This window comes from Cololabis saira, chromosome 4 (assembly GCF_033807715.1).
Source record: "Cololabis saira isolate AMF1-May2022 chromosome 4, fColSai1.1, whole genome shotgun sequence".
Lineage (NCBI taxonomy): Eukaryota > Metazoa > Chordata > Actinopteri > Beloniformes > Belonidae > Cololabis > Cololabis saira.
In genome coordinates this window covers 46,106,990-46,134,063 of record NC_084590.1, presented here as the reverse complement: position 1 = coordinate 46,134,063, position 27,074 = coordinate 46,106,990, and the positions used below count along the sequence as shown (strand labels likewise).

At 42.6% G+C, this 27,074-nt stretch overlaps 1 protein-coding gene across 2 annotated transcripts; it reads left to right on the top strand.

The window, feature by feature from the left end:
• Positions 1-670: 670 nt before the first annotated feature.
• Positions 671-22,619, top strand: zgc:113149 (uncharacterized protein LOC541363 homolog). Of its 2 annotated transcripts, XM_061719924.1 has the most exons (8): positions 671-789; positions 3,526-3,636; positions 3,691-3,871; positions 7,389-7,483; positions 10,342-10,498; positions 12,474-12,641; positions 12,743-12,790; positions 19,425-22,616. In XM_061719924.1, the coding sequence occupies exons 3-8, from the start codon at positions 3,730-3,732 to the stop codon at positions 20,057-20,059; spliced, it is 1,245 nt and encodes a 414-aa protein (XP_061575908.1). In that variant the 5' UTR covers positions 671-789; positions 3,526-3,636; positions 3,691-3,729; the 3' UTR covers positions 20,060-22,616. The 2 variants fall into 2 exon arrangements, with proteins under 2 accessions (XP_061575908.1, XP_061575909.1); XM_061719925.1 differs by lacking the exons at positions 12,474-12,641; positions 12,743-12,790 and having other exon boundaries at positions 3,526-3,871; positions 19,425-22,619.
• The last annotated feature ends 4,455 nt before the right edge of the window (positions 22,620-27,074 follow it).

Sequence of the window (27,074 nt, the reverse complement as noted above, 5' to 3'; positions counted from 1 at the left end):
TATTGACGTCATAATTGTTCTTAAATAGATTAGATTCAACTTTATTGTCATTGCACATGTTAAAGTACAGGGAAAACGAAAACAAAAGAATGCAGTTAGCATCTAACCGGAAGTGAATTAACACAATGTACAACATATACACATATATATACACACATATATAAATATGTATGTACACAGTGCAGATTAATAAATACTGTTGTTATAAGGTGCAGGTCAGACATGAATAAGTGATAATATAAACAGATGAGATGTGATTACATGATTTACAACAGATTTGAGTTACAGTATGTACATTGGGTGATTGCAGCATTCACATTGTGTTAGTATTTACAGTCTAATCTTTATTTACTTGGTGTTTTGTGTATTTTTGTGAGCCAATGATGACCTTTCTGACCCGGACGGGCCTCTATGGATCCAGTTTATTGGTGTTTTGGTTATTGATGGCTTGTTAATTAAGAATATAAGTAACTGTGGACACGTGGCAGTGGGCGGGGCTTACTGGCATCAATAGGTGCTTTATTTTTTAAATGTTTTAAGAATTTTGTGCAGGTTTTGGTGTAGTTTTGGACTTTGGTGCTGTGATTTACGTGAAAACTGAGTGTCAGCGGTGATCCAGGGCGCTGGGGGGCGCGCAGGGGAATGTTGCGCAGGAGAATGTTGCGCGTTCGGGGGAAGAAGGGAAAAAAAAAAGCGTGAACGCGCCGCGGAGTCTGCGCATTTCGCTTCAGTCCGAACTTTCGGGAGAAGCGCCGAGGAAGGAGGGGAGAGCAACGCCATCTTTTCCTGGTAAATATATATTTATACGCTCCAACCTGCACCCCAACCCCCCCGATCCGAGCCAATCTTTTAATTCCCCCCAGCAGCGCGCAGGAACACGCCGCCTGCAGCGGCTGCAGCGGCGCTTTCGCAGCCGCGTCGCCCTCGCCCTCCATCACGGCTCAGACATCCACACGACCTTTTTACTCATTTATCCGCCTAAAGCGGTCGATTTTAATCCATAACTCGACGCCAATGGATTGTTAGCGGGTAATATCGTCGTTTAAGCCCGCGCCGGACGGGGGGTTTCCAGCCCAGACCGGTTTGGGGGAGAAGGACTTGTACCGAAAGCAGCGAGCAGAGGCGGGAGCCGCCGCGGAGAAGAGAGCAGCGCCAGCCCAACAAAGAGCGGGGAGGGCGACGCTGATTGGCTGAGCCGGGACCACGTGACCCGGCCGGTAATTTAAATAGAGGCGAGTCGTGGGAGTTAACGAATGCGCACAAACACTAAAGTGATTTTATGATATAACGTCACAAAAACGGTAAATAATAATACAGTTAAATTAATAATACTCAAGTTTAAAAAAAATATATAAAAAAATAAGAATAAATAAATAAAACAAAGAGAAACGTGGAAATATTTGAATTGATTTAAAGACTTTTACTACTTTAGCCAGATTTATTCATTTCCCACGCTTCTAATTGAAAGTGCTTTTATAATATAAGGTCAAAATAACGATTTAAAACCCAGTTTAAAAACAATAAAAAATATATAAATAAATAAAACAATTTAAAAACGTTTACTACTCTAGCAAGTCATAGGAGTTAACCCATGCGCAAACACCAAAGTGCTTTTCTAATATAAGGTCACAAAAAAGGTTTAAAACCAAGTAAGAATATATATATATATATATATGATTTAAAAAAAAAAAGAAAAAAATATTTTTTATGCTTCTAATTGATATTTTTCTGTTGTAATATTCATATTACAACAGAAAAATATATAAACGATAACCTTTTTATATTTAATGAAATATATTAATATAACTTGACAAAGATGGAGAGTTAATAACTGTCGATCACGTGTTGAACCAGCAGGGGGCAGTAAACACACGAGGCCGTGGAGACCTTAACATCTAACACACGTCACAAGGTTTTCTCCAATTCACTCTCACTGCTATTTATAGAAAATATCACTTTTTATTTTATTAAGAAATAAACCTGCTTTTGAAAACAGTTGCGTGGAATCAGAATAGATACAGAAAGCTTTAAACCAGTTTAAACACAAATTATCTAGCATGTTGCCTTTTTTATACCACTAAAATTATGAGCTAAAGATCAAGTCTGTTCATTAATAGCAGTTTTACTCTTTTATTTTTTTTGTTTGTTTTGTGAGGTGGTGAAATCTTGGCTTTGAAGCCCATGAACTTTAATTCATCCTAAATATGATCTCAGGAAACGGCCTTTTACTGCCACCCAGTGTTGGACGGCTCGAACGTTGTCTTTTCTTTCAAACGTGAACAAATGCAGAAGGTTTCAGGACAAAAGGGGATTTAAAAAGGTGTTTTGAAAATAATAACGTTGCAGCGATAACGTAATTATGGCCAACTGATGCATTTCGTGGGATATTCATCGATGCACGCCGGCCTGGAAAGTCGTCGTTTACCGTTTCCTGCAGAAGCAAACGTCTTATTTCTCTGTGTTCTAGGGCTGCAGCTATCGAATATTTTAGTAATCGAATATTCTACTGAAAATTCCATCGATTAATCGAGTTATCGGATAAAACATATTTATTAATATTAACATATTAACATAAGATGTTAGATGTTAATTGACATTACTAAGACTAAATTATATAATACAGTAGGTTCATGGCTGTGCATTTAAAAACCCTGAACTTACACCAGTCGACCAAATTCACTGCCTTCACTCAAAAAACTAAGGATCTTTCCAAGAAATGTTCTTATTTCTAACCTAAAAATGCCATTACACCTGATAACACACATAACTTAAAAGGTTAGGTGTTTTTCCCACGTGTTTTAATTGAACTTTCATTTGTGTCAAGCACATTTTTAAGTTCTAAGTTCTAGTTAAGTTTTAAGTCAAAGTATAAGATTTTGATTTATTGGCAGTGTTCAAAATATAATTATGAGCCCTGCTGTATTGGAGCTCATTAGGCTCCAGTGCTGCTTGTTTTATCCATGAATGAATACAGAGCTAAAATTGAAAACTACCCAGTTAGCTTTATTAGGTTTTTATTTTTCTGACATTTTCTGCCTTTTCTTTTAGTTAAAACTGTAGGGGGAACAGATGTTTAGAGGAACCTATGTATGTACCGGGTTAGAGGGGGAACATATAGGAGAACGGACCAGAAGAATATAGAGTGGATTGAAAATAAAATTTAAGCACAGAGCTACATGTGTCTCCCGTCTGGGCCATTGCAGACTGCCTGAGCACATAAATATATATAATATAGTGTATATATATATATATATATATATATATATCTATGCCTGAGCATGGCATGTTACTAAAACCAAACATATCCGCTTCCTCTTTCTACTTCCTTTACGTGTGTGGCGTCGGCGCGTTGTGCCGCATTAAACGTAGTCCGGGCGAAACACCTGCTTTGAGCTGCAAAATTAAATGATTCCTCGAGGCAGAGAAAAATTCCTCGATCATTTTTTGTAATCGAATTACTCGAATTATTCGAGGAATCGTTTCAGCCCTACTGTGTTTAAATTTTTTCTTGGTCTTGTTCATCAGATCTGGTCCCGTGCAGCGACCCGGGTGTCTTCGGTCCGGCCCGGCTGGCTGATCAGGTCTGGTTGAGTCCCGGAGGCCGCTGAGATCGGACCCGGCGCTGAGATCGGACCCGGCGCTGAGATCGGACCCGGCGCTGAGATCGGACCCGGCGCTGAGATCGGACCCTCGGCCAGACTGAGCTGAGAGGAGGACGGGGGCGGAGCCATGGCGACCATGTGGCGCGAGGAGGATGAAGAGTTCAAGGTGGAGTCCCTGAAACCCGGGTTCAGGCCCAAACCCCGGTTCTCCTACAACGAGGTGAAGCTGCTGCTGGAGGCCGTGAAGAGGAACCGATACATCCTGCTCAGTGAGTTGATGACATAACATATGTATAACGATAATTTCTGGCATTTATCCCGATAACGATAAAAATTACGATAAAAAAATACCAATTCAACTCCACCTTTGTAACTATAAATCTATCACCACATTCAGTCTTTGGAGCCAAATCACTGCTCTAAAAGATACTAAATACTACTAAACTACACCAATTAAATTGATGAAAACCAATTAAATTAGTCCACCTGTACTGCAAAACTGGAATGACTCAGATCCGCCATGTTTGTTACACAAACACGTATCAACGGGGATTTTTCTTTCTTTCTTTCTTTCTTTCTTTCTTTCTTTCTTTCTTTCTTTCTTTCTTTCTTTCTTTCTTTCTTTCTTTCTTTCTTTCTTTCTTTCTTTCTTTCTTTCTTTCTTTCTTTCTTTTCAGGCTCATTTCTATCTTTCTTTCTTTCTTTCTTTCTGGCTCATTTCTATCTTTCTTTCTTTCTTTCTTTCTTTCTTTCTGGCTCATTTCTATCTTTCTTTCTGGCTCATTTCTTTCTTTCTTTCTTTCTTTATTTCTTTCTTTCTTTCTTTTCAGGCTCATATCTTCCTTCCTTCCTTCCTTCCTTGCTTCACACAAAAACGGCATCAACGGGAATTTATCGTTTTTACCGTGAGATACAAATTCTTACCGTGGGGAATTCTTTTGACGGTATATCGTGAACGGTAAAATATCACCCATTCCTAGTGACGGGTCGTAACCGCGGTGACTCGGAGGCTTCGTGCTTCTCCTCTAGATGTGTCAAGGTCGCCATCGACGACAGCCTCTTAACTTCCTGTTATATCTGTTGCCTGGCAACAGCGCTGCTGCAGACGGTTGCTGCAGCTTCCTCAGACGGCTCTGGTTTATATAATAAACCCGGATAAGAAACGTTCCCAGTCTCGCGTCAAGGCAGCTTGACGCGAGACACGGGACGTTTCTTATCCAGGGCGGCCGTGGGTCCTTAAAAAGTCTTAAATTCAATTTTTGATAAAATAAGGCCTTGATATACAGGACTGTCTCAGAAAATTAGAATATTGTGATAAAGTCCTTTATTTTCCGTAATGCAAAAATGACATACATTCTGGATTCATTACAAATCAACTGAAATATTGCAAGCCTTTTATTATTTTAATATTGCTGATCATGGTTTACAGTTTAAGAAAACTCAAATATCCTATCTCAAAAAATTAGAATATTCTGGGAATCTTAATCTTAAACTGTAAACCATGATCAGCAATATTAAAATAATAAAAGGCTTGCAATATTTCAGTTGATTTGTAATGAATCCAGAATGTATGACATTTTTGTTTTTTTAATTGTATTACAGAAAATAAAGAACTTTATCACAATATTCTTATTTTCTGAGACAGTCCTGTTTCTTAATTTGTCTTCAATCTCTATCCAAGGGTCTTAATTTTAGATGGAATTGTTTTTTTTTGTTTTATTGTTTGCACTCGTAAAAAGGAACATTACACAGAGGAAAAAGTTAAGAAAAGATGAGCGGGAGAGTCATAAAAACCCAAAGGGCTTATAAGTAGTGATGCACCGAAATGAAAATTTGTGGCCGAAACCGAAAATAATAATAAACACTTGGCCGAATACCGAACAATACCGAACATGGTTCTTCGCAGTTTTTCATTTATTTTGCCAATTTTTTCACCATTGCATAAATCAAATAAATTTGATTTAGGCATGCTTTTAAAAGAAAAAAATCTTTTACAAAATTACAAGGTAGAAAACATTTGTTGAACATAAAAAACTGAACATTTTTTAATTTCCCAGCATTTCTTAAATATTCCAGCAGACATTATACCAGCAAAGAACAATAACTTAAAATAAATAAATTAGCAAAATACATTTTTTGGCCATCTTTGAGCTTACGTTAGGCTTAACTGACTGAACATTGTAACATAGGCCTTAAAACAATAAAAATGCATTAAAGCGCTCAGGGTTTTTTATCATTTCAAATGATAAATCAAACTTGTAGCTGAAAGACTTTGCAGATGTGCCCCCTCTAGATATTTGAGCAGAACATTCATTGCAAACAGCCATTCTTGTATTATTCTTTGCCACTCTAAAATACTTCCACACTGCTGACATGTTTGCACCACTTCACTCCACGCTCTTCCACGTTTGATTTCATCATCTAAACGCACCTGATTGATTTATGTTGATTTGGTTCCACCTCCTGGTGAATGTTAGTTACATTCTTATGTGGTTAGTTTTTGGTTGGCCAATGATTTATGTTTGTGGTGCGCAACAGTTACGGAACGGCCAGTCTCTTTCCTTATATTACAACGCCGTTATTAATTGTTCGTTTTTTTTTCCCACCGAACACCGAAAGTGTTTTTTTTGCCATTTTCGGCCGAACAATTTCGGTTACCGAACAATCGGTGCATCACTACTTATAAGCGACTCCCCCCTCCTAAAAACAAGAAAAAATAAAAAACAATAATTCACAAAACCATATAAGCACAATACATAGGCCTCTACATTGTAACTGATAACTCAGAGTTATACGATACTTCAGAATACAATTAAATAGCTTAGAAATATATTTGAATAATGGTGAATGAAAAACACAGATGTATTAAAAATCTATAAACTTTTTTTCAGCTTTCTTTTGAATGCAGATAATGTTGATCAAACGGTTTAAACTTCCACAGCACAACACCTTGATACATAAATGAAAATGTAGCAACTGCGGTTCTACAGAAGGTGATATGCAGATCATTCCTTCTCCTGGTGGAGTATGAATGATGATAAGAATTAAACTCAAAATAATTATGAAAATGTCTGGGTAAAGTTAATGGAGAGCATGTAACTATCAGGATTCCTGTTTAATACTTATTCACATCGTAAATTGTTAGCAGATTGTTTTAAACAGAGGTGTGGATGGTGTTAAACGTGGAGAGTTAGTAACAATTCTTACAAAAGATTTTGTATCCAGTCTTCATTAAAAAGTTTATTTCATCGTTTTGAGGAGAATCTCCTGCAGTCCACAGTCTAAATCTGTGTTGCCAGGTTGGGCAAGTTTCAGCCCAATTGGGCTCAAAAATACATATCTGGGCTGCTTTTCCTGTTTTTACTAAATATTTAGGAGAAATTATTAACCAAAAAGTTTCCATTATAGCAGAGAAAAGTAGAAACTTACACAATAAACTCACTGATATTTGATTTGCTTTAATCTACTCAATTAAATTGTCTTTTTTTGGAGCCTGAACTTTTTTGGGGCTATTTAGTGGTTGTTGTGAAGCTTGAAATTTATTCTGCATTTAATAATTTAGCGTTTTAACATAAATAATGTATGATCCGGGCTGGTTTTTCATTATTTCCTCTGGTTTTACATCCCGTCTGGGCTGGAACCTGTCAGATCTACCTCAGCGCTGGATTTCTTTTCTTAAATTTAGTTTGAAAATGGTATTAAAAATTTTTAAATTAACTTCGGTCAAACCTGTAAACCCCCTGTTATGGACAGAAGAATAATCTCCTGGCATCGTTTTCCTCACAGAGAAGTTCAACCAGGGCGTGTCGGCAGAGACCAAGAAACAGACCTGGGCTGAAATCACAGACCAGATCAACGGACTGGGGGAGAATCACCGGCAGGTGAGTCGCTGGTCATGGGCAGGTGTTTCTAGACTCCTGGGGGCCCAGAATCACGATAAATGAAGTCCAGGGCCAAAGATCAGTAATGAAACCTTTTATTAAACAATTAACATAAATAATAAATAACATTACATCATTTTTCTTTCCATCCTCTTCTTGTTTTCTTTCTTTTCGTGTGTCCAGAGGGAGATGTTCACTTCTTTTATTCAGATTGTGAATCATTATTAGGGATGCCCCCATGCCATTTTTTTCACACCAAGTATTTTAATTTGTGTACTCGCCGATACCGAGTTCCGATACTTCTACCACGAGAATAACTAGGCTAAAAATACAATAAAAAATGCAATGAATTGGAAGACAGGTTTTATTTGGAAGAGAAATTCAATTTTAAACAAAACTCAGCCGGCGGGGCTTTCCTCTGCGCTGTCTCGTCGCAGGAACATCAACTGAGCATGTGCGGTGCTTCACCTGAAGCCGTCCGTGTGAAACAACATAAACAATCAAATAGAATTTAAAAAAACAGGCTGAATTACCGTATTTTCGCGACCATATGGCGCACTGTGTGGAAAGGCGCACCCTCAGTTTTGTGTGTCATTTTTGGTTTTAAAACACACATACGGCGCACCGACCCAAAAGGCGCCGTCTACGGAGACGGAGCTGCACAGACACGCGTTGCAAAACACACACGCGCTAAAAATACAGCAGAAGCAAAACTTAGTTTGATATTTTATTTCACTTTTCACATCAATCAAACCCTTCAAAGGTTCATATTCTGTTTCTGCATTAAAGAATTTAAAAAAACCACCGGGTTGCTGCACAAACCTGTCTCAGCCACTGATCATCTCCTCATCCATCCCAGCCCTTTTCATTTCACTCTGGCTGGAAAAGTCTCTTTAGGGAACGCTTTTCTTTTAAAAATCCCGACCGCGGCGGTCCCGGGTCCCGCTCCCCGTTTGCTCCCTCGCGCTGGACCGGGTCCCGGGTCCCGGTCCGCCCTCCCCCGCGCTGGTCCCGCGGCGGACCGGGTCCCGGTCCGCCCCGGGTCCCGGTCCGCCCCCCCCGCGCTGGTCCCGCGGCGGTCCCGGGTCCCGCGTCCCGGGACCCTCGCGCTGGACCCGCTCACACACACGCGCTGTCGGGGAGCCGGTACCGGGGTTTGTATCCGACAGGAGCTCCGTTAATTCATCGGCGCCAGTCCGAATTTCCAGACCTGTCTCAGCTTCTTGATCATCATCATCCTTTCATCCAGCCCCCTCTTTTCATTCACCCTTATAATGACTCCGGCTGGAAACCTCTTATGCAAAGTTTTTCTTTTAAAAATCACCATAAGTTTCTGTCCATCAGCTGCGCCATTCCAGCACCACATAGCCTACATGAGAATCTGTGTGTCGCGCCACGAATACACACACGCGCATGTCGGGATCCGGTACCGGGTTTGTAACCGACAGATTTGGCTGCAAATCTCGGAAAGTGAAGCTGATCAGACCTGAGACAGACCCCAGAAATCTCTGCTCTTAAAACGGCCGGGAACCAGGTCATCGGACCCGCTTGGGGAACCAGGAAGTCGGCTGCAGCAGCGACCATCACCGCGCTGCTGCAGCCGCTGCTTTAACCGGGGAATGTGGACGGTTCCGACCGGCCGGCGCTGCAGAACACTCACACACAAGTGTGCTTATTTAAATAGAGCGGAGCAAAACTTAGTTTGATTGTATTTTATTTCACTTTACACATCAAGCAAATCCTTAAAAGTTTTCATCATCTGTTTTGCATTAAACAGCTCAGTGGATGGTCTCATTCAGCTTCACCCGCCCCCTTCTCTTTTTACCGTTCTCATGGTGGCCGGCCTTACATTACCGTAATTCAGGTAATAGACACGGCGCACCGTTTCTTAAGGCGCCCGGCACATTTAAAAAAAAAAAAAAAAAAAAAGTTGCGCCTTATGGTCGCGAAAATACGGTAAATGATGTTACACACTCTTGTACAGTAGGTGGCGGTATGCACCTTAAAGTTGGCTGCGATCCGCCAATAAAACAGAGAAGAAGAAGAACATAAACAATCCCATTGTTACAGTCCGGTTATATAGAGTGATACGTGAGACAAACAATATATATCCCCCCTCACAAAACAAATTTAAAATTTTTCAAATAACAAAATCACATATTTGAACCATTTTCCAGACAATAAAATAACATTTAAACAATTTTTCAGACAATGAAATAACATTTGAACCATTTTTCAGACAATAAAATAACTGAAAAAACCTGAAAAATTGTTGAAATATGTTATTTTGTTACTTAAAATTTTTTAAATGTTTGTGTAAAATATGTTTTTTTGATGAGAAAATATGTTTCTCTATTTTTCTTATTTTTGTGAGGGGGGATATATATTGTTTTTCGGCACTACCTTGTTCTCTATAGCTGATATAACATGAATTACTCCTATGTGGGATCAATAAAGTTCTTATTTTTGCCATCTGAGAAAATTAAATATATTATATTTGGTGCCTAACTGTTTCCCAAGTATATTAGTGCGTGTGTGAATGAATAAATGAGACGTAAACCGTACATTTCTTTGTAGAAAGGCGCTTTATGAAAATAAGTCCATTTACTTGTATTAGTTTACGGCGCAGTCTTGAACATCCAATATGGCGGCGACGTTGACGTATCGCAGCAGCTCCATGGGGCGTCTACGTATATAAGTCTATGGTTGATAACAGCCGCCCCTCTGGCCTCGGCTTTGAGGCAGCAGAGCAAGGCACATACTGGCTGTCAGAGCGTTGATCGTCTTGTGATCCTGGTTCTTTGCGTGGAGTCGGTCCTCCACCAGAACGTCTCACCTGCGTTTCCGTTTCCCCCCAGGTGAGGCAGATCATGAAGAAGTGGGCCGACCTGAAGTGCGACGGGAAGCGGCGCATCGCGGCGCTGCGGGGGCCGAACGGAACCAACCTGAAGAAGAAGAAGCTGGGCAACGTGGAGAAGATGGTGCACCGGATCCTGATGATGAGTCCCCAAGGAGGTGAGTCCGACCGGGTCCCGGGTCCTGGAGCCTCGGTCAGTGCCTTTACACTAGGGATGGGCGGTATGGACTAAAAAATGTATCACGATAATTTCTGGCATTTATCCCGATAACGATAAAAATTACGATTTAAAAAAAATACCAATTCAACTCCACCTTTGTAACTATAAATCTATCACCACATTCAGTCTTTGGAGCCAAATCACTGCTCTAAAAGATACTAAATACTACTAAATTACACCAATTAAATTTAATTGATAAAAAACAATTAAATGAGTTACACCTGTACTGCAAAACTGGAATGACTCAAGCTCCTCGCTCTCAGATCCGCTTTCTTTCTTTCTTTCTTTCTTTCTTTCTTTCTTTCTTTCTTTCTTTCTTTCTTTCTTTCTTTCTTTCTTTCTTTCTTTCTTTCTTTCTTTCTTTCTTTCTTTCTTTCTTTCTTTCTTTCTTTCTTTCTTTCTTTCTTTCTTTCAGGCTCATATCTTTCTTCTCTGATTTAAAATGAGTAAAAATTACCATGTAAACACCTAATTCCGAATGAAAATGGCCATTCCGAATTAAACTTAATTCAAAGTAAGTGGCTGGTTTATTCTGAATAGAATAATTTAGCGATCATGTATTCACTCATTCCGCTTTAAATTAATTCCGGTCTTTCTGCGCTGCTCGTTCCCTCGCCCGTCTGTCTCCATGACGCTTAAGGCTGGATTATGGTTCTGCGTTAAACCAACGCAGAGCCTATGCCGTTGCCGTGACGCCCGCATGAACCCTTCAGACTTCTCAGTCACTCCGGTGCAAAACCCCCCCAGAGCGCTAGCTGATACTTTGTTTAGCTTTCGGTTTTTCCAGTCACAGTGAATCAAAGAGATAAGGACAACTATTGTGCAAAAAACCAAAACAAAAAAATCACACATATACGAAGAAAAGAGCGCTGAAAGTTCACGACAGCTTCAAACTGGAAACCGGAAATGCGTTGCTACCAGCGAACCAATCACAGCCCTCTCCGTCTGCGTCGGTCTGCGACCTCTTAACGCGTAGTTACAATTTGTGTCAGGCTCGGCGTGGATTTGTTGCAGAACCATAATCCAGCCTTTATATTCCGCGCTGGGCTTGTTTTCCAAACAAAGTTTCAAGATGGCAGCACGCAGTAAACGGTGGTCAAAAGCAGAGACCATTCATTTAATAAATAGCTTGGAGGACCTGGAAATAATTAAAAGAAGAGATGGCAGGAAACTTTAAAATGTGAGCTTTTCAAAGTTGTAGCGGCTAAGTTAGTTTTTCTTCCAGTAGACGTAACTTCCGGTCCGTCCCCCAATCCAATCAGAACCTTCCCAACCCCCAGACCTTAAGAGGATAAAGCTGATCAAACGTGTTTTCCATGTAAACCTCAATTCGGAATTACTACCGTATTTTCCGCACGATAAGGCGCACTAAATATCTGGTAAAATACCGTACTATAGTGGCTGGGGTTGAGTTACGTATCTACCTGATGGAGCTGCGCTACAGGAAATGCTACAAAACCCTACAGCAAACGCAAAAAAAAAAAAAAACAAGAAGAAAATTACCGTAAGTCAAACTTTATTAACAAAATAAAAACCAGCTTTGCTCCGTCTCGTCAAAGTCTCCATTATGCGAGTCAGCGTCGCTGCTGTTGTCTTGAACGTCTGTGACGATTCCTGACGTTTTTAGCGCCGTTACTTCGGCGACACCAACTACATTACCCACAATCCCCCTGACTACAGTAACAGAAATTACCGTAATGATCATATATAAGGCGCACTGCCGGTTTTTGAGAAAATTAAAGGCTTTAAGGTGCGCCTTATCGTGCGGAACATACAGTATTTCCATGTAAACTCGAAGGGAAATAGTTTAATTCAGAATTATTTCATTCTAAATAATGAATTCCGAATTAAATGATCATGTAACCGTGGCCAGTGAGCCGGGACCTGGACTGACTGTCCCCTCCCGTCCCCAGACGGCGACAGCGACCTGGACCTGGACCAGGACTTCGCCCGGCCGTACAGGAAGGGCCCGACGCCGACGTCCAACCCGTACTCCTACCTCAGCATGATGGACGGCTCGCAGCCGGCGCCGGGGGGCCGCTTCGAGGTGTCGCCCACCTCCTCGCCCGAAAAGGAGCACGGTAGGTGCTGACCCGTTCAGACCCGCTCTGACCCGCTCTGACCTCGGTACCAACCCAGACCCAACCCCCACCCTGCTGACCTGAACCGTCTTGTGTTCCAGGCGAGCCGCTCCACTCCTCCTCCGACTTCGACCAGGCCGACGACGGAGGTAAGAGCAAACCTGGTTTTGACTAGAGACGCACCGAGCGATCGGCAACCCATCGGTATCGGCCCGATAATGGCCCTATTGCTTTTGATCGGAGATTGGAAAATAATAGTTCAAAGCAGCCGATCTGATGACGTTTACAACAACAAACCCCCGCCCGCGCTGCGTTCCCACATCTCAGACCCAGGTGTCCTGAGGGGCGTCGGACTTTTCCACTTGTACCTACTCAGCGCGACTCGACTCGTCCTCGTTTGTTTCTAGACACCCAGATGAGGAGTAGGCGGAGGAGATGGAGATGATATATGTGCTGCTGGGTCTGTGGCTTGTGTTCGATGCCAAGTTAAAAAATTAGAATGAAAGAAGCTTCAAGCGGCTTTTTAGTTTGTCTCGGCGCTGCTGAAAGTCAGCTGGAGCCGTGAGCAGCTATGAAGTGACAGAGCTCCTGGGAGGAGACGTCTGACTCCAACCCCCCGACCAATCAGTGGCGTGTAGTGTGATGACGTCAGATACAGCTGACTCAGCCGCTTAGAACCTCGGCAGAGTGTAAAGGCCCTGACACACCAACCCGACGTCGCCCGCTCTCTGCCGACTGCTGCGTCGGCTGTGTCGGGCTCACTAGACACACCGCAAATACGACACCCGACGGCGAACTAGCACGTACGTTCTGCGCTTGCGTGAGAGTTAATTCCCCTCCATACCAGCAGACAAAACAGACAAACAAAACTCTGGAGAATTACCGCTGGCTGAAATAAATCATTTAGGAAGATAAATGTTGGTTTAATAGATGAAATCTAACAGTTGTAGCTACGCCTACGAAATTTGCTCAGAAAATTTCTGGATTTCCTGCCTGCCTGCTCGGGAGCTGATTTATGGTTCCGCGTTAAATCGGCGCAGAGCCTATGGCGTAGGGTACGGCGTACGGCGCGCGCCGCCGCGTAACCTACGCCGTAGGCTCTGCGTTGGTGTAACGCGGAACCATAAATCAGCCTTTATTCTGGCGAGATTTGAAAAAGACAAGCGAGTGACTATATACATTCACTGAGTGAATATTAAAATATATATTTCTCGCTAGAAATGTAATCAAAACGCATTCTTATGCAAAAACTAACTTAAAATATTGATTTTATTCATAAGAAATGTCCGCCATGTTTTTTTTTTTAATTCAGTCTGCAAATGACGACGAAAAGCATTCTGGGAAATTTTGGGAACAGCCAATCACAGAGTGAGCTGTTTGACCGACGGCCGACGCCGATTAGCGCTGAGTAGGTACTAGTGGAAAAGCACCATACGGGTCTTTAGCCCATTCTTATGCGGAGGCCCGCCCTCGCCCCGTCCAGCCCATATTTGGTGCACACTCACTCCAAAATTTGCAAAACTAGGTTATTTACCAATCTTACAAATCTTGTACAAACCAAAGGTCTATTAGATCCTATCCAGTAAAGTATTTAGTCCCAAAAAAAATGATTATACCAGTAAATATCCACAAACAGCCGCTCTTCATCTCGAGCGTGGTCGGAGAAGCACATGTTGTTATTTATTTACACGTCTGTAACTCTGTCCTGCACGTTTTCAGACGGGAGAGCGCGATGCTAAAATGGAGCGTACGCTCTACATTGATTGACAGGTCATCCGGCCAATCAGGAGCTTCTTGTCCCCTCACAGCGAATGAGGCCTGTGTTGGGGCGGGACGAGCACGTCCGGCTTTTGTCATGAGAAAAACCTCGGCAATTGCAGCATTCACCCAGTAGATGGTGCCATTGTAGAGCAAATGAAATGCTGAACACAACGATGTATATATGTACGCAGGGATTAAAGTTCTCCGTCTCTAGACGGATTTCCGTCAATTGGAAAATGAGGGGAAAAAAAAAAAAAAAAAAAACCTTTGCATGTGCGTTTTGTTGTGGCACAGTTTAGACTGTCCAATGAAATCATGTTAGGCATTAAATTGACGCTGTTGTAAACCAATAAAGCTGCCAGAGCCTTGGATTAGCCAATCAGAGCAGAGGAGGCGGTGTTGGATCAGTAAGGGAAGTCGGCAAATCAGATCCGTAACTTCGGGATAAGGATTGGCTCTAAGGGCTGGGTCGGTCGGGCTGGGGTGCGAAGCGGGGCTGGGCTCGAGCCGCGGCTGGGGGAGCAGTCGCCCCGTCGCCCTCCTCCCCCGCCGCCGGAGGCGCGGTCGTCCGGCCCGCCTCGCGGGGCCTTCGTCCAGCGGCGTTCGCGCGTCGTCGGGCGGGGGTGTTCGCGGGGGCGGTGTCCGGCGCCGCGCGGAAGGCGAGCCGGTGGGGGGGATCGGGTACGGCGGTCGGCGGCTGCGACTCAGGACGCGCGCCGGGCCCTTCTCGCGGATCTCCCCAGCTGCGGCGCCCGTCGGGGACCCGTTAACGCGGGCCCCGGCGGGTCCCCTTTAGGGCTGCCACCTTTCAGAAATAAAAATAAGAAACACCTGATTTCAGCAGCGCAGGTGCCAAAAAAAGGGACATCCCCAAAACTTCTAAACTGCATAGAAATGTGTTTATTTTATATGAAAAAACAAAATGCTTTGATTTAAAGTTTAAAGTGCTTTAATAGCAATGAACTTGCACGACTGTAAAGACAGCCAACCATACCAGTAACTGAAATAACCTCCTATGCTTGTCCACATCAGCCCAGATGTAGAATATAGCCTACAGGTGAAGGTCGGGAAATTAGAATATGGTGTAAAAGTTAATTTATTTCAACAATTCAAGTTAAAAGGTGAAACTAATATATTACATAGTCTCATTACATGCAAAGCTAAATATGTTAAACCTTTATTTGTTATCATTTTGATGGTTGAATTCTTTATTGATTTCATAAAATCACATTTTTTGTTTGGGGTTTTCATAAACTGTGAGCCATAATCACCAAAATTATAACAAAGAAAGGCTTGAAGTATCTTACTTTAAATGTATTGGGAAATAATATATTTATTTCACCTTTAGTTGAATTTACTACGAATTAAGTTTTGTGATATATTCAACTTTTCCGACCTTCACCTGTAGATTATGACATCAATAAATAAGAGCATAATATATGTCCGTATTGGTTCAATACGGAACGCAACTTTTAATTCGCAATTACGTAACAATTCCATATTTCAAGGGACGGGTGGCGAGCCTAGTCGCCTCGGCTGGCGCCTAGCAGCTAAACTTAGAACTGGTGCGGACCAGGGGAATCCCACTTTTTAATAAAACAAAGCATCTCGAAGGCCCACGGGGGGTGTTGACGCCATGTGATTTAGAAAAACCTTCCTCTCAACAATAACATCATCTCTTTGTCTGCATTAACACCATCGTTTATTGTCCATGAAAAAGTCCAGGATGCTTTCATCACCTTGGCCAAAGCCTTGCCAAGTGCAGTGACATCAGAGCAGCCGGTCAACTGGATGAAGAAGTGCGAGTTTACCAGGTTGACTCAGATCTAGGAGAACAGGCCAAAGGCTCTAATGAGAGGACTGCACAAATTGATGTGGACTATAAATTAAAAGCAAACTAACAATAATAAAACTGCTAAAAAAACACCTTCCTCCTATAAAATGCTATTGGTCTCGAGTATTTAAATAGTGTTGGTTAAAGTCTTCTTACACCTTAAATGCTGCATTAGAAAACAGAAGGGCTAATACAGCATTTAACTTTTTTACTTGAAAGCTTTGGGAAGCGACCGCACGGCAGAAAAGGGCCATTCTTAAAGTGTGGTGCAGAGATGGCGGGGGAATATGAACTGGCATGAAAAAAAAAATTTCAGTCAAAAATATTTTTTTTGCTTTAATCCCTGTGTACGTGGTGAATTCAACGGTTCATGCCCATGCCCATGGGACATCTTTGTTATAATAAAACTCTTTGTAAGACATAGTCTTACAAAAACATGTGTAAAATACTCATTTTTTGTGGTATTGTTATCAAATTTGAACTTACACTAGATAAGGCTTCAGGCTGTGTCTCAGTGTGTTTTCAAACCAATAAGTCACAGATTCATCTGCAGACATCTGATCACAAAACAAATTTCCGGCTGAAATAAAAACGTTCTATTTCAGTGTGTTCAAACTGAGATTACTGAATAAGAGTAGTAGTTACAGTGATTTTGGGGGAAGAACTTTATAGTGTTACCTTTCAAAAGAGACCAGAACCATCCATGAACTTCAAACGGTTCAAGAACAGCTTTCAATTTACTTTGGGTAGAACTTGGATAGGCGTTTTGTGCGACTTTAAGGCCCAATCTCAATTCTCCCCCTACTTTTCTTCACTCGCCCTTCTTTTCTTCCCTACCCCCTAAAAAGAAGGGGGAGAATTTAGGGCACTTGAGATCTAGGGCCCAGGGTCCTGTCCCATTTCTCCTACTCCCCCTCGTTTTCATCCCCACCCTGATCAGGAAGCTGAGAGCCAAAAGCTGTTTTAATTTCAGCTGTAGCTCTGTTAATATGCCACTTTATTAAGTTTTAATATTTTTTCAGACGTAAAAGTAACCGTTAAGATCCACAACCTGGGCTCAGTTTATCCAAATAACACCTGAAATTTGACTCGACGTTTTCGGAGATGAGAAGAGCCGCCGGCCCCGGGGAGCAGCAGCAGCTCAAAACCGGGGGGACAGACGTGATCGCCGGGTCAAGCTGCTCCGTCGTCCCGGGGAGAAACCTGCAGCTCTGTTGAGAATCAGCTGGCTGAAATAAATCATTTAGGAAGATAAATGTTTGTTTAATAGATGAAATCTAACAGTTGTAGCTACGCCTGTTAAGAAATTTGCCCCGAAAATTTGGAGATTTCTGCCTGCCGGCTCCGGAGCTGATTTATGGGTCCGCGTTAAATCAATGCAGAGCCTACGGCGTAACCTAACAGCCTTTACTCCGGCGCGATTTTCGCGAACAACGGACAAAAAAGTGATTATATACATTCACTGAGTGAATATTATGAAAGTAAAATATATTTTTCTCGCTAGAAATGTAATAAAAACGCATTTTTATGCAGAAACTAACTCAAAATATTAATTTATTCACTAAGAAATGTCCGCCATGTTTTTTTTTTTTCAGTCCGCAAATGACGACGAAAAGCATTCTGGGAAATTTTTATACCCCCTCGCTCGCCAAGTCAGCATCTGAAATCCCTCGATATGAAGGGGCTATCCTCAGCCCCTAGCCCTCGTTATGCCCCCTCCCCCTAGGTGAAAAGAGGAATTGGGACACCACTACCTTCACGGGAACGCGCAAAAGTTAGGGTTAGTGAAGAAAACGAGGGCGCGGGGGAGTATTGGGACGCAGCCTTACAAGTGTGGGAACAGGTTAGAGGGTGAAATATTGCTCTTTGCCTCAGCCTGCAATAAAACAGACAATTCATGATACTTTCTCATCTCCTAATTGTTATACCTAATAATACAGTGTTGTACGTGAGACAACAATATTGAAGAGTTTATGGATTTCACGCTGTGATCGGTGATCGGCAGATACTGATTTTGGGGATCAGTTATCGGCAGAGGTGGAAAAAGTACAAAAATATTGTACTTAAGTAAAAGTACAAATTTTCTGCTTGAAAATTACTTAAGTAAAAGTAAAAAGTACCTCAACTTAAATATAATAAAGTACCAAAAGTACATGGTGTAAAATGTACTTAAGTACAAAAGTAAAAAGTACAAAGTACAAAATTCAAAGTACAAAATTATTTTCAAAAGGATTGCAAAGAAATGAAGAATCCAAGAATTTGCTTACAACTCTAAATAATGGTGATATTATTCTGACCCCTTTAGCGTTTGTTTCCATTACATTTTAATTTCTCCCTTTGCTCATCACTGCTGCTGTACCCCAGTGGCCCCGCTGACAGGTCCACCCAGCCTGTAGTATGCAGTGACAACATTAAGCAACCCCAGCTGATAAAGGATGAGACTTTTGAACTTTTAAATGCCAAAACCACCTTAGAAGGGGTGGAATCAAAGAATGGTGCGCATGGACACGCGTCGGCTGCCGCTCAAGGCTGATTTATGGTTCCGCGTTACACCAACGTACCCTACGGCGAGGATCTGCGTCGATTTAACGCGGAACCATAATTCAGGCTTCAGTCCTCATCGGTACTCGACCTGACAGCGGTTCCTCCGGCCTTCCGGCCCGCCTCTGCGGCGCAACTCTCCCGGGAGCTGCGGCTCCTTCTCGGTATATTCACGCGCCCCCCTTCCTTCCCGTCCGCCTCATGGTTCCGCATTAAATCGACGCACACCCTACGGCGTAAAGTGTGCGTCGCTGCGTACCCTACGCCGTAGCTCTGCGCCGGTGTAACGCGGAACCATAAATCAGCCCCCGCTGTGCTGTTCTTTAATTTGTAGCGAGTAACGACGTGTCCAATTTTAAATATAGCGGATTAAAAGTACGATTTTTTCCGTGAAAATGTAACGAAGTAAAAGTAAAAGTACAGAAAAATGAAAGTATCAATAAAAGTACAAATTCTCAAAAATCTTACTTAAGTACAATAACGAAGTACTTGTACTTCGTTACTTTACACCACTGGTTATCGGTGATCCTGACGGGTTTCTCTCTGGTTCTGACCCGTGTCTGGTCTGACGGGTTTATCTCTGGTTCTGACCCGTGTCTGGTCTGACGGGTTTATCTCTGGTTCTGACCCGTCTCTTGTCTCCACAGAACCCTCCATGGACTTCGACGAGGGCGACTCCATGTTCTCCTTCCCGCCGGGGCTGGGCCCGCGCAGCTCCAGCGCTCTGGACCCGCTCCTGGACGACATCCTGCCGCGGCCCAGGCCCGTCTTCACGTACTCCCGGAGCGGGCCGACCCCGACCCCGACCCAGACCTCCACCCCGACCCCGACCCAGAACCACAAGCCCCCCGCCGGCCCGTCCTCCTCCCTGAGCTTCCCCTTCCTCTCCGACTCGGACGCCGCCGCTCCTCCCGACCCGGGCTCGTCCTCGTCCTCGTCCTCCGCCCCGGCCCCGGCCGTGGCCAACGGTACCGGCTCCCAGCGAGAGCCCAAGCCCAAGCCCGGCCCGGTGGCAGCCCCCGCCCCGGTCCCCGTCCCCCCCGGGCCCCTGGGCGTGGCCCAGCTGGCCGCCCAGAGCCTGCAGCAGCAGCGGGCCGGCCGGATGCTGCTCACCTCCGTGTCCCGGTCCCTGGAGGTTCTGGCCCAGTCCATCCAGCTGCTGGTGGAGAGTCAGCAGGAGTTTGTGCAGGAGTCGCTGCTGCTGCAGAGAGAGACCGTGGAGATCCTGAGAGACTTCTCCAACACCGCCCTCAGCATGCTGCGGGACAAGAAAGATAGATAGATACGAGCCGGAGGGAGGGAAGAAAGAAAGAAAGAAAGAAAGAAAGAAAGAAAGAAAGAAAGAAAGAAAGAAAGAAAGAAAGAAAGAAAGAAAGAAAGAAAGAAAGAAAGAAAGAAAGAAAGAAAGAAAGAAAGAAAGAAAGAAAGAAGCGAGACCGTGGAGATCCTCCGCGGTCCGTGTATTTCGCGGCCATCCGTTTTTTGTTTTGAAATTACAAAATAAAAATAGAGAAATAATCCAAAATAATCCGTTCCCCATCTTTTGTTTTGATAATAAAAAACGGAAAACGGATCGTTATCCATTATCCGTTATCCGATTTCATTGATGTGTTTGAAAATCGAAATTGGGAATTAAAACAGCGAGTGGAAAACTCTTTTCTCTATTTCCTATTCGTTTCCAAGGATACTGAAAACAAGGATTGGACAAATGGGGGGATTGAACATGCGCAGTAATAAATGAAGAAAGTTGTTTCTGGTTCTTTTGTTCATCAGATTGAAAATTAACAGTTTTAGATTTTTTTAATGTTGAAACAGAAAATAAATCAAATATGAAACCTGTGAGTGAAACATGAGTTTAATCTGTAATCTGTCTTCACTCCGTCATGAAACTGCAGTGATGTTGTGACAGTCCGTTCAGCCGTTGGAAACGAATAGGAAATAGAGAAAAGAGTTTCCACTCGCTGTTTTAATTCCCAATTTTGATTTTCAAACACATCAATGAAATCGGATAATGGATAACGATACGTTTTCCGTTTTTTATTATCAAAACAAAAGCTGCGAAACGGATGATTTTTGATTATATCTCTATTTTTATTTTGTAATTTCAAAACAAAAAAAACGGATGGCCGCGAAGTACACGGACCCTGCGCGACTTCTCCAACACGGTGCTCAGCATGCTGCGGGACAAGAAAGAAAGATAGATAGATATGAGAAAGAAAGAAAGAAAGAAGTATAAATTCTGTGGGCGGCGCAGCAGCAACCGCGGTTCTGAGGCCACGGCCTCGTCCTGGGCCCGTCTGGTTCCTCCGGACTTCAGAACCTCCTGCTCTCCTCGGGGTCCAGATCCTCTTAGTGTTTAACTCCTTCAGCAGACAGAACCTACATGTGTGTGTGAGTGAATGTTGTGGTTATTTATTGATCCGTCTGGAGGAAACCGGAGTCTCATCTTTCCCCCCCCGAGGTCCAAACGGGCTTCTCACCCGAGGAAACGAACTACAGCAGCAGAACTACTGAACAAACATGGGGGCGGCGGCGGCCCGTTAAAGCCTCGTCAGATCCAAAGTCAAGAGTCGCGTCTACTTTAGCGTCGGTTAGTGAACTTTTCTGATTTTTTTTTTCTTTTTTTTCTTCCCATCAAGCAAGTAGTTTTTTGGGGGAGGAGCTATGAAACCGGGTCATGACGAGTCCGGGTCCTGTTAAAGCCTCATCAGAAGTCCAAACTTAAAGGGGACCTATTATGGCATCAAATACCTACAGGACTGTCTCAGAAAATTTGAATATTGTGATTTTCTGTAATGCAATTACAAAAAAAAAAAAAGTCATCCATTCTGGATTCATTACAAATCAACTGAAATATTGCAAGCCTTTTATTATTTTAATATTGCTGATCATGGCTTACAGTTTAAGAAAACTCATTGATTTGTAATGAATCCAGAATGTATGACATTTTTTTAATTGCATTACAGAAAATAAAGGACTTTATCACAATATTCTAATTTTCTGAGACAGTCCTGTATGTTAAAGCAAGAAAAAACAGTTTTTCATAATAGGTCCCCTTTAACATCTACTTTACCGTCGGTCAGTGAAATTTTCTGATTTCTTCCCATCAGGCAACTTGTTTTTGGGGGGCGGGGCTATAAACCTGGGGGCGGGGTCGACGGTTTATATGTTTTATACTTCAATAAGTCGTCTGTTCTGGAACGTGAGAAATGACTGAATTAAGGATCCAGAGCGACCCGGAGCTCCAGGACGAACGTTTTAACCCTTAAAGTCTCAGAACCCGAACCTTTTATTGTTGGACTGGTTCCCGGGTGGACGAGTCCGGATCAGCTCTCATTTACATGTACATACATGTACGTACACAAATGCACCACTAGGGGGAGCTCCGACTGCAGTCGGAGGAACAAACCTCCTCCTCTGTTCCTCACCGGTACCAGAACCTCGGAGAACCAACTCTGTCTTGTTCCGACTCCCGGACTCTTCTACTCTGAGGAGCGGAAGTCTCCAGTTCTCACAAATACTTACAAACTCACAAATAAAAACTTCAATTTTTCCATTGATGAGTCAGTTTCTCCTCAAATGTAATGATTGTTTCTTTGCTGGAGTTTTGTTTTTGCAGCGTTTCTGACTGTCACCCTCAAGGTCGCCTTCAAGGTCACGCCAGATCCATATCTCAAATAAAAATCAAGCTTACTCATTTAGTTATTAATTGTTGACTGTTTTTCTAATTTTCAGACTTGTGGAAACGGGGAAAGAACTAATTGTTGTAGTTTTGACTAAAGATGGCGAACCCATCTGGTCCCAGAATAAGACATATTAAGTTCACGGTTTTAAACACTTATGTACAGTGAAATTTATTGAAAAATGTGTTGATAGTAGTGTTGAATATTGGTTCACAGTAAAAAGCTCTTGGTTCTTGCGTGTTGCAGTCACTATGAAAAAGAAAAAGCTGTTTTTCGGGATATTTTTTTCTGTTTTTTGGAATTCTTTTTTGGGGATAATTTTTTCTGTTCGTTATATTTTTCTTTTTGGCTCTTTTTTTTTAAGGATAATTCTTTCTGTTCTTCGTGATATTTTTCTTTTTGGCCCTTTTTCGGGATACTTTTTTTTGTTCTTTTTTTTTTTTTTTTTTGGCCCGGAATTTAAGTATAATTGTTTCTGTTTTTTGTCTTAATTTTTACGGTACTGTTTTAGGTATAAGGATTTCTGTTTTTCGAGCCTGTTAAGTTTTCAGCAAGGATCACACCGTCTTCATCTGCAACATAGTATTTATTTATTTCTCATGACACTGGAAACATCAAAAAACAGGGTGGAAAAAAAATACCACAAAAAACTGAAAATAATTACACCGAAAACCTGCTTTTTAATTTTCTCCAAGCAACCCGCTTCTGTACTTCTGAACAGAAGGCAGGTCTGCAGTAAATCCATCAGATCTGGCAACCGGGCCTCTGTGGTGGTCCTGGACCTGGATCTGGGTTTGAGGAGATCAAACGTAGACCGGGACCAGCTGCTTCTCTTTATTTTCTATTTCTGGTCGGGTTTTCTCCTCCTACCTGTCTGGTGTTCGGCCCGGAGTCCCGAGGAGGAACCAGAATATTCAGTTCTGGACCAGAAGACTGATTTGATCTAGGAGGGATACGCTCCATCACCAGGTCGGGGTTAAAAGTTGGAGAAACATCAGACCATAAAACACGTGTGTGGATGTCTATAACACACATGCACACATATACACACAATCACACAGGTGGGTCATTCCTAGCATTCGGTGCCATTTGAGTCCCCATGACATAATGTGGTATAGCTTTTCTTACATGGTTAACCCCCCTCTACCATAGAAAACAATGATATGTAACCAGGATTAATTACATTTAAAATAATTACTCTAATTTTAGCACAAGTAAACTAAACTGCCTTGTCCCGAATCATGTTTGCTCAACTACAACCGGAAATATAAGTAATAGAAATCAAATACATTCTACAATTTTCATTATGGTTGTATAGCTTTATTCATAATATTCCTCACCAAATGTTATTTTTTGTAATTAATAGATTTTTAATGCTTAGAATTCTTAAAATATGTTGTGTCTCTGAGCCGAATGTCCACCCTGTTACTCTGATGTAAATACCCCTAAACACGCCCTCTACTATAACCTCCTCATCACATGACTCAGCAGGAATTGTGCATTTGTGGTGGGAAAATCATCTGCAAGAAGTACAGTTAGTATAACTCTTTTAATCAACCCTTTTTTCAGTGTTTTAGAATGCTTGATTTATGTGGTAAAGCATAACGTGTCCCCCCTGTTATGCTTATTTATAGTAGAAACCAATATTTTTTTGTGATTTTGAAAATATGGTTGGTTAATATGTTAAAAATCGTCCTCGGTTGTCACCAAGTGCTAGCTTGTTTTTCATCACATGAGTAGTAATGGCCAACTTTAGCATAAAATGTCCCCCCTGTTACCGTCCACCCTGTTACTGATTTGCACAGTAACAGGGTGGACACACGGTAACAAGGGGGATGTCAGAGGGTTAGGGTTAGAGTCTCCAGTATGTGTTGATATTCATAATACATGTATTAAGCATTTATTTGTAATATGCTTTTCAAAGATTTGTTAAAGGTGGTCAAGGTGCGCCCTATCTGGGTCCACCTTGACTTAGATATGGTGAAGGAAAGATACCCTCTGGTCAATCACGTCCATGTCTTCATCGATGGGCCAGCTACCCAATACAAAGAGAAGGGCAACTTTTACCTTCTCTCAAAAGAGCCATTCAAGAAGAGCTTCAAATACATCAGCTGGAAGTTCTTTTTGGCCAGCCATGGCAAGGGGGCTCCAGATGGTGTTTGGGGTGCCCTTAAGAGATCAGCTGACAAAATTGTCTGCCATGGAGGAGATATCCCCAATGCAGAGGCCACGTTCCACGAGTTGAAGAATTTGGGCACTTCTGTTGTACTTTTTCTTGTGGTAGAAGAAGATGTTGAGAGGACATGCAAGAAATGATGGATGTGCCCCAACTAGTTCCTGTCAAAGGAACAATGAAAATCCACCAGGTGATCTCTTTGGACCCCGGCAGGGCTGCCTTTTATCACCGGTCCTGTTCATAATTTTTATGGACAGGATTTCTAGGCGCAGCCAGGGGCCGGAGGGGATCCGGTTTGGGAACCTCAGGATTTCATCTCTGCTTTTTGCAGATGATGTTGTCCTGTTGGCTTCATCAGAGATGATGAGTGATCTCTATGTCTCCAGGTACAATTAAATACCAGGGCATAACTTGCCTTTGCCAGGCAGATCAAGGCATACTGCTATGGCTGAAGCAGGTGAGCCTGGGAGAAGAGGCAGACATTGCACCACATTGCACCGAAGAACCATCCCGGCCTGAAGTCATCATCAAAGAAAAGATTGGGCAGTCGTGCATTGTAAACTATGATGGTGAACCCTACCCAGGAATCATCCGGGAGGTTGAAGATGATGTCAAAGTAAAGTGCATGCACAAGAATGGGACCAACAAGTTCTTCTGGCCAAGTCCACAGGAGGATGTTAGTTGGTCCAGGGATGACCAGATTGTGTGCCGGACGGTGTGGAATTATTTAGAAAGACACCTGCTGGTGGTTGCTGGTCCGTTAAGTAGTTTTTGAGTGCTCTGTTGCAATGGTGGTGAGGTCAGAAACTGACAAATGTCCCTGATGTTTCTTTTGGGTAGGGGGGATGCATGAGCTCCGGTGAGCAACACGGCGCGCTGTGAGCTTCTGGATTGCTGTGTGCGCCTTACACTCGCCAAATGTACAGGGCACCTTGTCAAATTGAAAGGGCACCAGGGCCAAAAGGGCAGATGCTCAAGCATCCTTTAATTTCTATGTGTGCACGCCTATGCATGTTATTGTTTACTGGTGTGAAGTCCACCCTGTTACGTTCTGTCCACCCTGTTGCTCTTCTGTCCTCCCTGTTACCTGTGTGTGTTTTTTTAAATAATTAAATAAATTCAAAAAATAATAAGCATGTCTTTGTTGTTACTTGCAGGTAATAATTTGGCAGAGTGAAATCACTTAAAAATTGTGCCAAATTCTATTGAAATTCTAGTTTATTATAAAAGAAACATGTTGAAATTACATTGTGCTTTAAAATAGAGTGAATCTTTTTTCAAGATAATACTTTACACTTCAAATATATGACCTAGTATTCACAAACAAGTAAGGGACAATTTAGCTCTTAGAAAATGTAAATATTACAATAACTGTGTATTAAAAACACTTAGTAATAAACATGAGAACGTCCTGTAACAGGGTGGACATTTGGCCTATGTCACATGCAACGAATTTGGTAAAAATTATTAAACCAAAATATCCTGAGCTGGACCAGTATGTTTTTCGTATCATTCAAAAAGCCCTCCTTCAGATTAAATAAAAAAATCATGAGAATGTAAAAATTTTTGGCAGAAAGTAAACCAGGATGAAATGGCACCGAATAGTAGGAATGACCCAGGTATACATACATATATACAGTATTTATAAGACCTGATAGTGCATTATGTTCCTGGCAGAGCTCTCCGCTCTCAGAGTGCAGGTTTACTCGTTCCAGAGTATCTAAATGTAGATTTGGACAGCGGGCGTTCTGCTATCAGGCACCATTACTTTGGAACCAACTTCCAATCTGGGTTAAGGAGGCTGACACCACCTCCACCTTTAAAACTAAACTTAAAACCTTTCTGTTTAGTAAAGCCTATAGTTAGTGTTTAGTAAACCTCTAGCTGGTGTTGGTAAATCTCTAGTTAGTGTAAACTCTAGTGTGTTAGAGTCAGTAGTCATAGTTGCAGCTATAGAACAAGACTATAATAGTTAGTCTCAAATATAGCTTCGCGGTAGATATGCTGCTATAGGCTTATGCTGCAGGGGGGCACCGACATGATCCGCTGGGCGGTGCCTCTCACCCTTCTTCTCCTCTCCTTTTCCCTTTCTCTCTTCTCCATTTCCATTTTTATTTATTATAAATATTTCATAGCTATCATTTTTGTCCATCGTTCCTGTAGTTTCTTGTGCCGGCCCCCCTTTTTTCTCTTTTGTGCATGTTTGCAGGCCGGAGCCTCGGGAGCTGCGTTCTGGCCTGCGGTCCCGGTCCTCCCCCCCATCCCCGGTCATCCCGTTGCTGCTTCCACCTGCCTACGTGGATGTCTGCTGTGTGCTACTGACGCCGCCCCCCCCCCCCCTCTGGTCATCCCGCTGCTGCTTCCACCTGCCTGCTGTGCTGGTGCCGTCCCTGTGACTCCCAGTCTGGCCCTCGGCAGGAGGGTCCCCCCTTATGAGC